Here is a 16,799-nt window from a genome sequence, read left to right as displayed (position 1 = left end):
TTTTTTTTGTTTGTTTATTTGTTTTGTTTTGTTTTTTTTTAGACAAGTTCTCACTAAATTGTCCAAGCTAGCTTTGAATTTGTGATCCTCCAGACTTAGCCTCCTGAGTAGCTGGGAATACAGGTGTGTGCCACTGTACCTGGCTTAAGTATATGGTTTAAAAGGACAATGAAATTGACTGGTATCCTTTACCCTTTCCTAATGATAGCTACAATTCACTTCTCTAAAGTTATACAATAGATAATTTACAATTAACTTTAGAGAAATTAATTTATTCAGTCTTTTAAATTAGTGTAGGAGTACTAAAAGGGTTTTCTTTTTGCATATACCTGGATGCCAAGTATAAATGATTATGGGTTTTTATTGTTGTTGTTTGTTTGTTTGGTGGGCAGTAGTGTTTAAGAGAGAGTGCTAAAAGCTTTTTGGGAAAATAGTTATCTGCATATAAATGCACACACACAAACACACACAAAAAAAAAAAAACCAACACTACAGATCACATTTTCCTAGCCTGTTGATAACAAGAGAGTATGAAAAAGGAGAATAGAGGTTTCCTTCAACAGGTTTTTATCTTCTTTTAGGATATTGAACTGAAAGTAGTCTGGCTTCTGGTGTTTTTTTCTTCCTGCTATAACCATCTTATTTTTGTATTACATTGTGATCTAGATTTATTTCTTTAAAAAAGGAGAGCCAAGTGTAGTGGTGCTGCCTGTAATGCCAGTCATGAAGGAGACTGAGTCAGGAGGTTCAGTTTGGAAGTTCAGAGCCAGCCTAGGCAACCTAGTAAGATCCTATCTCAAAATAAAATTTAAAATAAAAGTGTTAGGGAAGTAACCCAGTGTAAAGCATCCCTGGGTTCAACCTTTCACCTCCACCCCACACCCTACATAAACACAAAAGAAAGGAAGGTAGGATATAGGTAGGTAACTGTAGTTCCAGTTACTCAAAAGGCTGAGACGAGATTATTATATAAGTTCTAGTCAGCCTGGGTAACTTAGCAAGACTGTTTCAAAATAAAATAGCTGGAGATATAGTTCGGTGGTAGAATACTTGCCTAGTGTGCATTCAATCCCTGAGAGAGGAAGAGAGAGAGAGAGAGAGAGAGAGAGAGAGAGAGAGAGAGAGAGAGAGAGAGAGAGGGAGGGAGGGTGGGTAATGGGGCTTTTGATAGTATAGACAGTCCAGTTCATTTAAAATTTGAAAATAAAATGTGCCGCTAAATTCCTAGAAATAAGATAGCCTGTAGTATTTGCAGAGATCTGCTTTTTATATATTGGAAGTAGTTTTCAAATTGGGTATACATTTTGGAATTATAAAATAGGTTGGCTTAATTTCCCTAAAAGCTTCAAAAATATCTAAATGCTTATTATTAACTCTGATTAACTGATAGGATTATTACCAATTAGTACTAATCTGAAAGATTAAAAAGAACCCTGAAACCATTTTAGCAGATTAAAAAAGATTAAATCAAAGACATCTTTTTTTTTCCCTCAAAGCTTCCAGATCATCATGATATTTACTTATTTATTTTGAAGTACAGGGGCACTTTACCACTGACCTACATCCCCAACCCTTTTTATATTTTATTTTGAGATAGGGTCTCACTGAGTTACCTAGGCTGGCCTCAGACTTTTTATTTTCCTCCTTCTGCCTCCCAAGAAGCTAGGATTATAGATGTGTGCCATTGTTTCTGGCTTCGTTATACTTTTTTTTTTTTTTAATTAATTGAGAAGCCTAAATATGAATGGGTGGTGTTCTAGTTAGTTGGAGCAGCTATAAGAGAATACTATATGATTGGGTACACTATAAACAACAGAAATTCCTTACAGCTCAGGAGGTTTTAATGTCCAAGGTAAGGGTATCAGCATAGTGGATTCTTTTGAGGACCCTCTTCCAGTTACACTGTCAACTTCTTATATCCTCACATGACACACAAACATACACACATGCACACATACATACATACATACATACATACTAGATTCAGTTTAAGGTTCAGTCTTTGGTAAATTTTCTAATCCCAGGAAGAATGGTGATAGAGAAGAAAAAGGACAAAAGCATTCTCCAGAGAGGAATTGTAGTTTTAGTTCTGAAAGTTGAGTGGGAATGCTACATAAGAAGAGCAGTTTGGATTTGAATTAAAATGCAGTTTGTACATTAAAATGTTATTTCTGAAGACAGGGTTGAGTAGGTTTTTTTGAGGGTATTTTTTTTCTGTATGCCTTCTAAATTTTCTGAATCTTTTGTTAATCTTTTCTAACCTTTACTGGGAATATTACTTTCAATAATCAGAAAAGCAATAAACATTTATATATGTTATATTGGAAAATAAGGATTTATTTTTAATACTCTACTCTCCCTTTTAGGTAGTACATCAAATGTTCTATTTTCTACACAAGATCTAGTTGAAGATGCAGTCTTTGGTGAAGTTTCTAATCTCAAGAAGAATGGTGATAGAGGAGAAAAAAGACAAAAGCATTTTCCAGAGAGGAGTTGTAGTTTTAGTTCCGAAAGTCGAGCAGGAATGCTACTTAAGAAAAGCAGTTTGGATTTGAATTCAAATGAAATGGCTATCATGATGGGAGCAGATGCCAAGATTCTTACAGCAGCATTGACATGTCCTAAGGCTTCTCCACTTCATATGGCAAGAACTCATAGTTTCGAGAATGTTAGCTGTCACCTAGCTGATACTAGGACCCGTGTCTCTGAAAGTAGTTGGGATTCTGAGCACAGATCATCTGCTGTCCTAGAGATGCTTGAGGAAAGCCAAGAGCTCATAGAGCCTGTGGTTGATGATAATATAGCTAAAACTAGTACAACAAAGATGACATATGATAGTCAACAACATGATAGTAACAGTAATCAGTCCAGAGACTTGAAAGCAGAATCCAAAGATCTGATGAATAAGAGAAGTAGTGTTTATGGTGTTGCTAAAGCTGTTGAAAGGGAGGATGTTGAAACTGGACTAGATCCTTTGTCTCTTTTAGCCACTGAATCTATAGAAGAAAAGCCTCCTGATTCTGAAGATAAAATGTTTTCTCCAGTTATTGCACGTAATCTGGCTGATGAAATTGAGAGCTACATGAACTTAAAAAGTCCCCTGGGTAGTAAATCTTCTAGTATGGAATTGCACCGAGAGGAAAGCAGAGAATCTGGCACTACTACTACATTTATGCACCCTTTAGAGAGAAGATCAAGCCTACCATTAGATAATAGCCCACCAGCCCAGGAAAATCCTAAAAGTGAGAAGAGTTCTCCTGCAGTGTCCAGGTCTAAAACTTTTACTGGACGTTTCAAGCAGCACACTCCCTATCGGACTTACAAAGATCGTTCACCTTTATCTGCATTGGTTCGTTCTTCACCACATGGCTCATTGGGTTCTGTAGTAAATTCTTTGTCAGGGCTAAAGCTGGATAATCTACTCTCAGGGCCCAAGATAGATGTCCTAAAATCTGGTATGAAACAAGCAGCAACAGTAGCCAGTAAGATGTGGGTGGCTGTAGCATCTGCCTACAACTACTCAGATGACGAGGTAAGAAAGTTTTACATGTGTACTCTGATATGAGGAGGTTTGTAGTATCTTTGTGTGTGTGTAGTACAATTTAAAGATTTCTAGTAATTTTGTTTTTTTATATTTTAAAAGTTTGTACATATTCTATTTCTTTCTTAAAATAACTTGAGTATTTATGTAGGAAATTCATAATGTAAAAAAGAGTATCAGGATCACTTTCTAATTCCATTAGTCATTCTAACCTAAAACATTGTTTAGTTCTTTGAAAGCACTAATGATATTTGAAATTAATAACAATGTCATGTTATATTTGCATAGGACTTCTATTTTATTTTGCTTACTTATTTATTTCAGTACTGGGACTTGAACCCAGGGGCATTCTACTACTAAACTGTATCCCCAGCCCTTTTTATTTTATTTTGAGACAGGGTCTTGATAAGTTGCCCAGACTGGTCTTGAATTTGCCATCCTTCCTAACAGCTGATATTTCAGATGTGTGCCACTGCACCCAGCAGCACTTTATTTTTAAAACAACATTTGCATGTGTGTGTGTGTGTGTATGAAGTCTCTTCCATTTAAACTATAGAGTTCATACTACATGACAAAATTATTAAGACTTTTAAAAATCATTGGAAGTAGAATTAATCACTAGTTTTTTTGTTGTTGTTGTTTTATAAAAGTGGAAGTGGGGGCATTTGGCTTATTTTATGGGAAAAAGGTAATCAAAGTTTTACCTTTGTTTTCACAACTTTATGTAGTATTGGAGTACTTCAGTAGAAATGACAGGGTGTTTTTTGTTTTTGTTTTTGTTTTTGTTTTTTTGTTTTTTGAGGCAGGGGTGTACCTGGGATTGAACTCGGGTACTAAGCCACATCCCCAGCCCTATTTTGTATTTTATTTGAAGACAGGGTCTCACTGAGTTGCTTATGCTTAGTTCCTTGCTTTTGCTGAAGCTGGCTTTGAACTCATTATCCTCCTGTCTCAAATTGACAATTATTTGTAAATATTTGCTATTATTATAATTGTCACAGTGTGTTCTAGGTACTGTTATAAGCTGTACATTTATTTTTGTATATGAATATATATAAACATATATATTTGTTTAATTTTCAAAACAACCCTATGTAGTAGTAGTATTTTTATTTAAAAAATTTTTTTTTTTGAGAGAGAGAACTTTAATATTTATTTTTTAGTTTTCGGCAGACACAGCATCTTTGTTTGTATGTGGTGCTGAGGATTGAACCCGGGCCGCACACATGCCAGGCAAAGCGCGCTACTGCTTGAGCCACATCCCCAGCCCCAAGTATTTTTATTTTATAGATGAGTTATAAATTTAATGTCTGAAGATCATACAACTAGTAAGTGGCAGAACAAAGACTTGAAGTCATAGATATTGACTCTAGAGCCCATGTTCTTAATTTTGAAGCTATATTTTAGGAAAAGACATTGAATGGCAATATATTTAAAGAGTCGCTGGTTGGATGGTGCATGCTGCTATTCCAGTGTCTCAGGAGTCGTTGAGTGGCCCTTGGGATCAATCCCTAGTACTAAAAATAATAATAATAATAATTAACATGGTTTTATACCAAAGACAGTACAAATCTTGCCTTTTTAAAGAAAAATATCTAAATAAATAAATTGGAACTTATTGAAATGATTTCTATGCAACTAAAATTTCAATCACTTATGGTAATTACGAACTAGATTATATTATTTGTTTCTAAAATTATTGTTTGTTATGCTGAACAGATTCCCAGCTGAAATTCTTAAGAGCAACCTTGTTTGGAAAGGTCTCATATTATCCACATTTTCAGATGATATAATAATTAAAAGTTAGAAAATTAACTCCTGTGAGGTCATAGACCCAGTAAGTGATAAAGAGCCAAAGTGATAAGCTTGCTGACTCTAAAGCCCCTTCGCTAACTGTACTGGCATCTCTGATTCTATTGGAGATAGTGACCTCTTAACATTCCTTTATTTTATATTGAGAGACACTAGACCCCAAACTCACCTGTGGTGCAACATAGATTAAATATTGCAGATCACTTCTTGAATATTTTTAGCGTATGGAAGGGAAGTCTCAAATAACAGAAGAATTCATGGTTTTGAAAAAAATAGGATCTGGGCACAGTAGTGCATGCCTGTAATCCTAGCCACTGGGAGGCTTTAAATACAAAGTTTTAAAAAGGGCTGGGGATGTGGTTCAGTGGTTAAGCACCCTTGGGTTCAATCCCTGGCGTGCGCGCGTACACACACACATGCATGCACATACACATATATACACATACATACACTCATGTACATATATATATGAATGATTTGTTTTAAGCTATGGAGTTTAATTCTGATAATAGTGGAGTGAGTATATTCCCATTGGAGAAGATATTATTTATGCAAGTGGGATTTTATTCTTTTCAATTAAAGGAGGAAATTAATAGAGATTACAGCTTCCCAGCTGGCTTGGAAGACCATATTTTGGGGGAAAATGTATCTCCTAACACAAGTATCTCAGGGTTGGTCCCTAGTGAACTTACCCAAAGCAACACAAGCCTTGGCAGTAGCAGCAGCAGTGGAGATATTGGAAAACTGCATTATTCAACAGGTATGGGGAAGGATTTTCCTTTCTTCATTTAGTCTCTTTTGTTTATTTGTTTATTTATCATTTATTTTTATATACTGGGGATTGAAGTCAGGACTTCATGTATGCTAGGCACATGTTCTTCCTATGAGCTCTTTTCCCAGCCCTGACTGTTTCAGTTTAAATATTCATAACCCTCCCCTCCCAAAACCCCATTTGTTGAGATTATCTGATAGATTTTTTAGTAGTAGCCACACCTTATTGTTAGTTTTATTTTGTATTACCTACAAGTATTATAGTCACTTGTTTTAATTTTAGTTGTATGTATTTGTGCATTATATCATTAGTTTCTGAATTTTATAATGCATCAGAATCATCTAACAAATTTTAGCCTAAAACTTCTAAGATGGAATTTGTGGGGCAGGGCCTTGGGGTGTACATTTTTATCTAGCTCTCTGGGTAATTCAGTGTGTGAACCAGATTTTGAAGATCTTGGGCTCTATCATTGAAATTTCTTAGGTCTGTTACTTTTTAAAAAAAAAAAAATGTGACCTGCTTTTTTTCTTTTTATTGTGAAAAAATTCCAAATGTCCTAAGAATTTGAAAGAATTTTATAATTCTTCTAATTCTGTAATTCTTTTTTTTAAATTTTGTTTTAGTTGTAGATGGACACAATACCTTTATTTTGTTTATTTGGTGCTGGGGATCGAACCAGTACCTCACACATGCCAGGCAAGCGCTTTACCACTGAGCCACAACCCCAGCCCCTAATTCTATAATTCTTCTGAGGGCAATTATGTCCTCAGATTTAATTAACTTTTATTAAGTTTCTCTCTCTCCTTCCCTCTCTCTCTTTCTCTACACACACACACACACTTTTTATATTAAGCAATTTGAAAATGAATTGCAGATTTCATGATATTTTCCCCCTAAACACATTTTTCCAAGACATAAGGACATTCTCCTACTTAATGTGTTCTGATGCTTATTCCTGTCTAGGTGAAGTTTCATTTCCAAGAGGCATAAAGGGGCAGGACTTTGAAAAATCAGACCATGGTTCATCCCAAAATACCAGCATGTCTAGCATCTATCAGAATTGTGCAATGGAGGTACAAGTACTATATTCTGCCCATAATAAAGTGCTGTTAACATATTTTTATTTAAGAATAGCATTTAACAGTTTTCTATGAGATCCTATGGACAGACTAATAAGTCATTTTGATGAATTCATTTGATGTTTTATATATAAGTAAGGCAACATACTTGTAGTTTTAATTGTAACATAATAGAACTATTCCAAATTTGCTTAGTAAAATAACTGAAATTCTGTTTATTCTAGAGAATGGCCTATTAAGGTTCATTTTCATTTAGAGATTCTGAGTGTTCTTATTTTCCTATTAGGTTTTGATGTCAAGTTGTTCACAATGTAGAACTTGTGGAGCTTTGGTTTATGATGAAGAAATTATGGCTGGATGGACAGCAGATGATTCAAATTTGAATACAACATGTCCATTCTGTAAAAGCAACTTCTTGCCTCTTCTCAATATAGAATTTAAAGACTTGAGAGGCTCTGCAAGGTTAGTATTGTAAAAGCTCCCTCAAGAGGTAAGTGTCCCACGAAATGTACTACTCCTGGGGCAAGAATGAATCATTTACAGTATGCTTCAGGCTTGCCTTTCCCTTCTGTCCTTCACCTTCAGTATTTGAGGAGAAAGTAGTAGTAATGTAGGAGATTACATTTCCATTTTATTTAATATGTGGTTATCAGTAGTAGTTCATTCTTAGAACTAAACTTTCTTTATAGATAATTCAAAACTCTAGTGTTAGGCCTTATTTCAGACCTTCTGCCTTGGTGCTCTAATTATGTTTTCAGCTATTAACTTGTCACTTTCTGATACAGTGAAAAGAGCAACTTCTAGTCAACCGAAAGGAGACTAGCTGGTCTGTAACCAGTCATTATGTAATTGAGAGTTTGCTAACTGTATGGTGACCTGACTAATTATAGTTAATATTTTATTTGTCTTATGGAGCAGGTCAACTTTATATTATTGTGTTCCTTTAGCAGTTATTTTTGTTTTTGTTTTTTCTTGATCATTAATAATTAAACCCAGGGCTTCACTTGCACATGCTATACATGCACTTTCAAAGTTGTGTATTTTTTTTTTTTTTAATCTTCAATTCTGGAGATGATTTCTCTTTATTTTTTTCTTATATAGTTTCAGGCATGAGGTCAAATCAAATCATACTCTTAATACATTTTTTTTAAACTTTTTTATTCTTTTTGGTATCAGGGATTGAACCCAGAGGCACTTAACCACTGAGCTACACCCCTAGCCCTTTTTAATATTTTATTTAGAGAGAGTGTCTCACTAAGTTGCTTAAGGCCTCACTAAGTTGCTGAGGCTGGCTTTAAACTTCTGATCTTCCCATTTCTGCTTCTGAGCTGCTGGGATTACAGGCGTGTGCCACCATGCCTGGATCATACTCTTAATTCTTGATGCACTATCCTGATTTTTTTGGACAAGGCCCTCTTATTTATTCTCTTTTCTCCATTTCCACTCATTCCTTTATCCAACAAAGATAGCAACTCTTCTGTATGTGATATATCCTTGAATACATATCCTTATAACATATATAGGTTGTTTTGTATTATTATCAATTTTTAATATATATAATTAGAATAATGCTGAAAATCTCAGTTTCTTTTCAATCTTTCAGAAGTACTGTGTATACATTTAATTTATTCCTTTCATCTTGTAGGAAGCTAATACTGGCTTTTGCATTATCCTATTGTAGAACATTTGAGTTACTTTCAGTTCTTTATTACTGCAATTATTACTGCAGTGATGCAGTATACTGCAAAGTATATATCTTCTTTTAGACTTGTGAAGTATTTTCTCTCAGAAAACTTATCTTAGAAGTGAAGTTACTGGGTTATTTTTGTATGTCATTTCAGTACATACCAAAAAATTGCTTCCAAATATTATACTGTTATCAACAGTGCCCAAGAATTCTCATTTCTGTACAAACTTACCAGCAGTTGGTATTAGCATTTTTCTAATTTTCATATTCTAAGGAGTAAAAAGTGTTACTGTTTTTGTTTCAATTTCTCTGAATACAATTAAGTTTGAGTCTTTTCATTACTAATTAGTTATTCCAACATTTTCTATGAATTGCCTGTTTATATTTCCTGCCCATTTTTTTCCACTGAATTTTTTTTGTTGATGTTTAATTGCTGTATTGTAAATATTATTATATATATATATATATATATATATATTATAATATATATAATAGTAAGATTCATTGTTACATATTCTGCATGCACAAAATGTAACAATATAATTTGGTCAATATTGTTTCCTAGTATCTCCTCCTTTTCTTCTTCTCCCAGTACCATTTTTCTACTCTGCTGGTCATCTTTCTGTTTGAAGGAAGATCCTCACCTCCATACACATGTCTCACCACTACCCCTACACATCTTCCTCTCTAGATTCTACATATGAGAGAAAATATATGACCCTTGACTTTTTGAGTTTGGCTTATTTTGCTTAACATAATGTTCTCAAGTTCCATCTATTTTCCTGCAAATGACAGTTTCATTCTTGTTTATGGCTGAAACTCCATTGTATATATGCCATATTTTCTTTATCCATTCATCCTTTGATGGATACTTAGGCCTGTTCCTTAATTTGGCAATTGTGAGTTGTACTGCTGTGAACATAGATATGCATATATCATTATAGTATGTTGATGTTCTCTTTACCTCACATCCTCTCCAACATGCATTTATTTGTTTGTTTGTTTGTTTGTTTGTTTGTTTATATCAGGGATTGAACCCAGGGGCTCTTTACCACTGAGCCACATCATCTACTCCTTTTATGTTTTGAGACAAGATCTTGCCAAGTTGCTTAGGACCTCACTAAGTTGCTGAGGCTGGCTTTGAACTTGTAATCCTCCTGCCTAGGCCTCCTGAGCTGTTGGAATTATAGGTGTGTGCCACCACATCTGGCTGTATTTCTTCTTTTGAGAAGGGTCCATTTAGCTCATTTTCCCATTTTTTAAAAATTGAGTTATCTGTGTTTATGTGGGTGGCGGGGCTGGGGGTGTGAGATGTTTGAGTTCTTTATTCTGGATATTTATCCTGTGTTAGAGTAGGTAGCAAAGATTTACTGTCATTCTGTGGGTTCTCTCTTCATACTCTTAATTTTTTCCTTTGCTGTTCAGAAACTTAATTTGATGCTATCCCATTTATTAATTTTTGGTATTTTTTTCTGAGCTTTAGGAGTCTTATTAAGGAAGTCATTGCCTGTGCCTACATGTTGTAATGTTGTCCTTGTTTTTTTTCTAGGAGCTGCTTAGATTCTATTCTAATTCCTAGATCTTTGATCTATTTTGAGTTGACTTTTGTGCAAAATGAAAGAGATAAGGATCTAGTCCTATTCATGTACATGTGGAAAACCAGATTTCTCATCACCATTGGCTATCCTTTTTCCAATGACTATTTTTGCCTTCGTTATCAAAGATGAGTGTCTCTCTGGAGATTTTTGTTTTGTTTTTGTGGTATGGGGATTGAACTCAGGAAACTCATCACTAAGCTACATTCCCAGCCCTTTTTATTTTGAGACAGGGTCTAGCTAAGGTATTCAGGTTGGCCTTAACCTTGTAATCCTCTTGTTTCAACTCCCCGTCTTTGTGCTTTTAGTCTGTTCCATTGCTCTGTGTGTGTTTTTATGCCAGTACTATGCAGTTTTTGTTTGTTTCAGTAGCTCTGTAGTATAACATTTCTTTTTAATTTTTCTTTTTTTGGTGCTGGGACTTGAACCCCAAGGCACTTACCACTGAGCCATATCCCCATTCCTTTTTTATATTTTATAGAGAAAGGTTTTGCTGAGTTGCTTAGGGGCTTATTAAGTTTCTGAGGCTGGCTTGAATTTGCGATCTTCCTGCCTCGGCCTCCCAAGCTGCTGGGATTACAGGTCTGTAGTATAATTTGAAGTCAAATATTATGATGTCTCCAGAATTGCTTTTTTTAGTTAGAGTTGCTTTGGCTCTTCTCTGTCTTTTATTCTTCCAAATTAATTTTAGAATTGTTTATTTTCTAGTTCTGTGATAAATGTCATTGGTATTGTGGTGGAGATTGCATTGAATCATTTTAACAACATTAATTCTGTCTATCCATGAACATGGGAGGTCCTTTTACTTGTGTCATCTTCAGTTCTTTCTTCAGTGTTCTATAGTTTTCACTTCCCTGGTCAGATTTATTTCTACTTTGTTTTTGTTTTCATTTTGAAGCTATGGTGAATAGGATTGTTTTCCTGCTGATTTGAGGGTTTTTTTTTTTTTTTTTTGGCGGGGGGAGGGGGGTGCTGGGGATTAAACCCAGGGCCTTGTACATCCCAGTTCCATTGAATATTTTTGATATTCTTTCCTTGGAAGAAATTAGTAATTTTCCAACCTCATGATTTGTGCTTTTGTGGTCTTGTTTTGAGAGTTGTTCACTCTCATTTTCTCCCGGAATATCTTTTTTTTTCAATGCTGAGCCTTGTGCATGCTAGGCTAAATGTTATATTTGGCTCTTAAGATGATCTAGATTCCACTTTCATGGGTGATGGTAGAAATCCAACTTTTATTTTTTTCCATATAACAAGCCAGTTATCTCAGTATCATCTACTGAGTAACCTATCCTTTCCTCACTGATACATGGTATCACTTTTATCATATATCAAATTCCCATATATACTGCACTCTAGTTGTACATTTCCTCCCCAACACTCTATTGTTTTTATTACTGTATTTGCATTAGATCACATTGGATTTATAGATTAATTTGGTGAAAATGTTTCTTTTATTATTAATTATTTATGAACATAGTATATCTCTCCATATTTTTCAGATCTTCTTTAGGACTTTTAAAGTATTTTCCATGTGCCTTGTATGTTTTTGTTTAATTGTGTTTTTTTAAGCTATTGTAGCCAGAATCTTTTTATAAATATTTTGTCATTAGGGTATACTGAAACACTATTTTTTTCCCCATCCCCAGTATGTCATTATGGAAAATTTCAAGCTTACAGCAAAGTTTAAAGATTTTGGGGGAGGATGGAGAGTGCTGGGGATTGAGTCCAGGGCCTTGAGCATGCTAAGCATGTTCTCTACCACTGACCTACACTGCTAGCTAAAGATTTCTTTATTTTCATTGAATATCCAATGTCTACTCTTGAATTCTCCAATTTATATTTTACTATACTTGCTTTATGATCTAACCCTCCATATCTCTATCACTCTCATAGACTTTCTCTAAAGACTTCAGTATACAGATCATTAATTACTAGTCAGTATTACATACAATAAAATGTACAACAAATATTAATAAACATGCCATTTGTAAAGCAAATACATTTCTGTAAACCAAGCTGTGTTCAAGATACAAAGTATTATCTTTACTCAGAAAGTTCTCTAATGTCCTTTTAGAGGAGCTATAAGACCTTACCCAATTTCTACCCAAAGGGAAAATGAAAGAAGTTTGAAATAAATAAATAGAGCAGAAGTGACTAGAGACCAAAATGGAGATGTTTAAGTGGGGGAAAAAGGGGTTATTACTATCAACAATTACAGGTTAACATATTAAAATGTTTCTTTCTTTAAACTTAGGAAATTAATAAAGTATTTTGCTTTCCTTCTTTCTAGTTTTCTTCAGTAGTTCTCAAAAACTGAAGCAATCTTATATTGGGCTACACTGAACTTTTTATTTAAAAATTTTTAGGGCAGGAGGAGAGAAAGAATAAGAACAGGAGTGTGTGTGGATATTTAAAACAGACAGTATTTCCCTTATGGACTGTCTAATGTATTAATGATTACTTTACAATATAGTGATTTTAAGTATGTTAAAATTTTGAGGACTCACAGATTTTTTTAAACAGAATTTTTTGTTGTTGTTGTTCTCTTCCATATTTAGCTTTTTCTTGAAACCAAGTACCTCTGGTGACAGTTTACAAAGTGGCAGCCTTCCTCTAGCAAGTGAACCCTTGGAGCACAGACCTGTATGCAGTTCAGCAGAACCTGAGTTGATTAACTTTGTGGATTTCCCGAAACCTAAACAGACCATAACTGAAGAAACAAGCTATGCAGTTGAATCAAGGTATCATAGAGTGCAGCGAACTCTATAATAAATTAAGTACCTTTGTAAGAATTCTGTCTTTAAAGACATCCAGACTCTTGTAGGCACAAGTTTTGACATTAATAAAATTAAATCTTCCTGTTTTTTTAAATAAAAAAATTTTAGTTGTAGATGGACACAATACCTTTATTTTACTTATTTATTTTTACATGGTGCTGAGGAAATAACCCAGTGTCTCATACACAGTAGGCAAGAGCTCTACCCCTGAGCCACAACCCCAGCCAAATCTTCCTGTTTTAGTACCACTTAATATTTAAATATCTAATGAATGAATCTGATGGTAAAACATTTTTGAACCAAGTTTAGTTTTTTTTTTTCTTGTTTTTTTTTTTTTTGTTTGTTTGTTGTTTTTATGGTGGTCTTTTACAAAATGAACAGAAGAAAATATTTTTCTTGTTAGTGTAATCAGTGCCAATTTCCAGAATATTCTCTTCAATGTGAAGTATAGATTTTACTCTTGAATATTGTCTGAGCCAAACATTTCTTAAGAGACTGTTGTTTTGTAAGCATTATGCTAAGTTCTGAGAATAAAAAAGTAACTCAGAGCTGGCCTTTATCCTTAAGTGGATCATGGCATGATAGAGATTAAATATCTCTCCATGAATCTACTGTACCTGTTTGTATGCAGTATATTTCTAGGTGATTTTGTTTAATAAAGATGAAATAACATTTGAATAAAGTGAATGGGTATTTAGTTTTTTAAAGTTATGACATATATCCTCTTCCCAAACCTCACCAATCATCCATTTCATCTGTTCTCCTGACTAGTTTTACAAACATGTTTGAAAAGAACTTAATTCTTTTGGGGGAGGCTTTTAAGTGTTCAGGTGAGACAAGTGCTCTACCACAGAGCTATACGTATACTTCAGCCTAAATTTAATTCCTAAATGGCAGTGTTGGTTTTTCTAGGATATTTAATAAACTCAAAACTCATTGTAGAAAAATACTCTTATCTCCCCAGATTTACATTATTTTTCAGAACCAACATAGCATTTATTCTTTATTTTTTAAAGTGATGAAATAAAGAAAATCAGTGGAGATGTCCAAACTGTGCAAGTGCCATCTGCGCCTAATAGTTTATCAAAGCGAAATGTACCTTTGACTCGAAGTCACAGTGTTGGAGGCCCTTTGCAAAACATTGACTTTTCCCAACGACCATTTCATGGCATTTCAACAGTTAGTCTTCCAAACAGTCTGCAGGAAGTTGTGGTATGTAAAAATGTAATCATGTTATGTGCTTCTTGTAAGTATGCATTGGAATAGTGCATAATTCTTGTGTGGTAGACTCTTTCTTCCACTCTCTTTTATTTTTTGGTGGTTGGTGGGGAGTAGGGTAACTGGGTTTTGAACCCAGGGACTAACACAAGATAGGCAGCTGTTTTACCCTGGAGCTATATTTCCACCATTTTTATTTTATTTTTTGAGCAGAGTCCTACTAAGATGCTCAGGTTGGCTTCAAATTTGCCATCCTTCTGCTTGCAGGCATGCGTCTCCTTCCAGAGGTAGACTCATTTTAATAACATGAAGTGACAAATAAAGAGTTTTCCATAAACAAAAAACTTTTTAAACTTTTAAAAACTGAAAATTTAAACTGTATATTAAAAATTAGCAGAGGAGTGTAATGACTCCCTTGACCCAGCTTCAATACTTTTCAGCCTATATATAGGCTTTCTTCTTTTCTGCAAACCCCCATTTAAATCCCCTTTCCTAGATTGTTTAGAAAGAAATTTCAAACAACATATATTCTGATTGTAAATATTTCAGTATGTAATTCTAAATAAAGAGGCATTTTAAAAAATATTATCAGCTGGGCATGGTGGCACATGCCTTATAATCCCAGTAGCTCAGGAGGCAGGAAGATCGCAAGTTCAAAGCCAGCCTCATCAATTTAGCAAGGCTCTAAGCAACTCAGTGAGACCCTGTTTCTAAATAAAATATAAAATATGGCTGGGGATGTGGCTCAGTGGTTGAGTGCCCCTGAGTTCAATCCCTGATCTCACCCCAAACCAAAAAAAATTTATCACAGTGCCATTGTCATACCAAAAGACCCCTGCCCCCAAATAAATAACATTATCAGGTTACTCTGTCTTTGTTCAGATTTCTCAGAAGTGTTAAATTTATGTGTGTGGAGTTAGTTTGAAGCATAAAGGTCAAACTCCATGCCTTGTAATTGTTAGGGTTTTATCTTTTTAAATCTACAGATCCTTTTTTTCCCCTTGAAATTTGTTTTTTGGTTAAACTAAGTCATTTGCCTTTAGAAACTAGTTTTAGAAAATTCTAATTTGGCTAATTGCAACTCTATAAATTAGTATCTAAAAACTTCTCAGATTCAGGGTTTTTAATATTCATGTGTTTAATTTTGTAAGACAACTTCATAAATGGCTGTATATTCTCCTCCAGTAGGAGGCATTAGTAAATATTAATGTTCTAATGCCTAGATAATTGATTCATTGGAAACTGTAAAATGGTGATAGTCTAATTCTGTCATTTCTTCTTTATTAAATGGAATATATCTATAAAGAGAAACTCCCTAATGTCTTTTGTTTGGTTTTCTAAAGATGCAAAGTATATTGGGAAGACAGTTTTTAAAAAAGACAATTGGGAACTACAGTGTTTTCCACAACATATCAGTTAATTTGGGAGAATAGGGTTTTATTATTTTTTAAAATATATTTTTTAGTTGTAGATGACACAATACCTTCATTTATTTGTTTGTGTTAATGTGGTGCTGGGGATCAAACCCAGTGCTTCACACATGCTAGGCAAGCACTCTATCACTGAGCCACAACCCCAGCCCCAACATAGGGTATTATTATGAACTTCTTTTTAAAGCATTTTTGTTTGAATCTTTTGCTCTTTAGCTGGGCCTGGTGATGTGTGCCTGTAATCCCAGCAGCTTGGCAGAAGGATTGCAAGTTGGAGGCTAGCCTCAGCAAATTAGCGAGGTGTTAAGCAACTCTGTCATGAGATGCTGTCTCAAAATAAAAAATAAAAAGGACTGGGAATGTAGCGCAATGGTAAAAGCATCCTTAGGTTCCATCCCCAGTTTTCCCCGTCCCCCACAAAAAATCTATCTCTATTTATGTCTTTATTAATGTTTGTATTATTTCATCTTTGGCTTATTAATCCTCTCTAGTAGCCTTTTTGTAAGATTTTAAGACTTCCATGCTTTCTTATATGACAAGATGTTACATGCTCATGTTATGTATTTCTTTTCCCAGACCTAGAATCAGCCATTTCTTGGTTCCCTTTTAGAGGGAAATGCTATTCAGAGACTAGAGTCTGGATACTAAGGTGCTCATTTGTTAATTATTTGGTCATAAACATTTGTATAACTTATGAAGTCTGGGTTGTATTATTTTTTTTAATTCCTTATTTCATTTGAATTGTACAACTGTTCTGTAATTCCTTATTTTTGTTGGAATCGAATATGAGCTAGGTATAATTTTAAAAGTACCCAATGACAGATGTTTAAAAAAATACTGCATTTGTTGTAGTTATAAAATTAGATCACACGGTTTTTGGTGTGTGAA

The 16,799-nt window shown here is 34.4% G+C and overlaps 1 protein-coding gene across 4 annotated transcripts in view; it reads left to right on the top strand.

Moving 5' to 3' along the window:
• The window catches only part of DENND4C (DENN domain containing 4C), a 124,047-nt gene that overhangs the window by 73,403 nt on the left and 33,845 nt on the right, over window positions 1-16,799 (top strand). For all 4 annotated transcript variants that reach the window (XM_081278218.1, XM_081278217.1, XM_081278219.1 and 1 more), the window contains 6 exons: window positions 2,367-3,532; window positions 5,936-6,113; window positions 7,089-7,198; window positions 7,491-7,666; window positions 13,045-13,227; window positions 14,280-14,475. In XM_081278218.1, coding sequence (XP_081134344.1) covers window positions 2,367-3,532; window positions 5,936-6,113; window positions 7,089-7,198; window positions 7,491-7,666; window positions 13,045-13,227; window positions 14,280-14,475 — 2,009 coding nt within the window. The remainder of the gene's footprint in view (window positions 1-2,366; window positions 3,533-5,935; window positions 6,114-7,088; window positions 7,199-7,490; window positions 7,667-13,044; window positions 13,228-14,279; window positions 14,476-16,799) is intronic.

The sequence above is a fragment of the Spermophilus citellus genome (assembly GCF_964194105.1).
Source record: "Spermophilus citellus genome assembly, chromosome: 2".
NCBI classification, from domain to species: Eukaryota; Metazoa; Chordata; class Mammalia; order Rodentia; family Sciuridae; genus Spermophilus; species Spermophilus citellus.
This window is presented reverse-complemented; position numbering and strand designations above follow the sequence as displayed.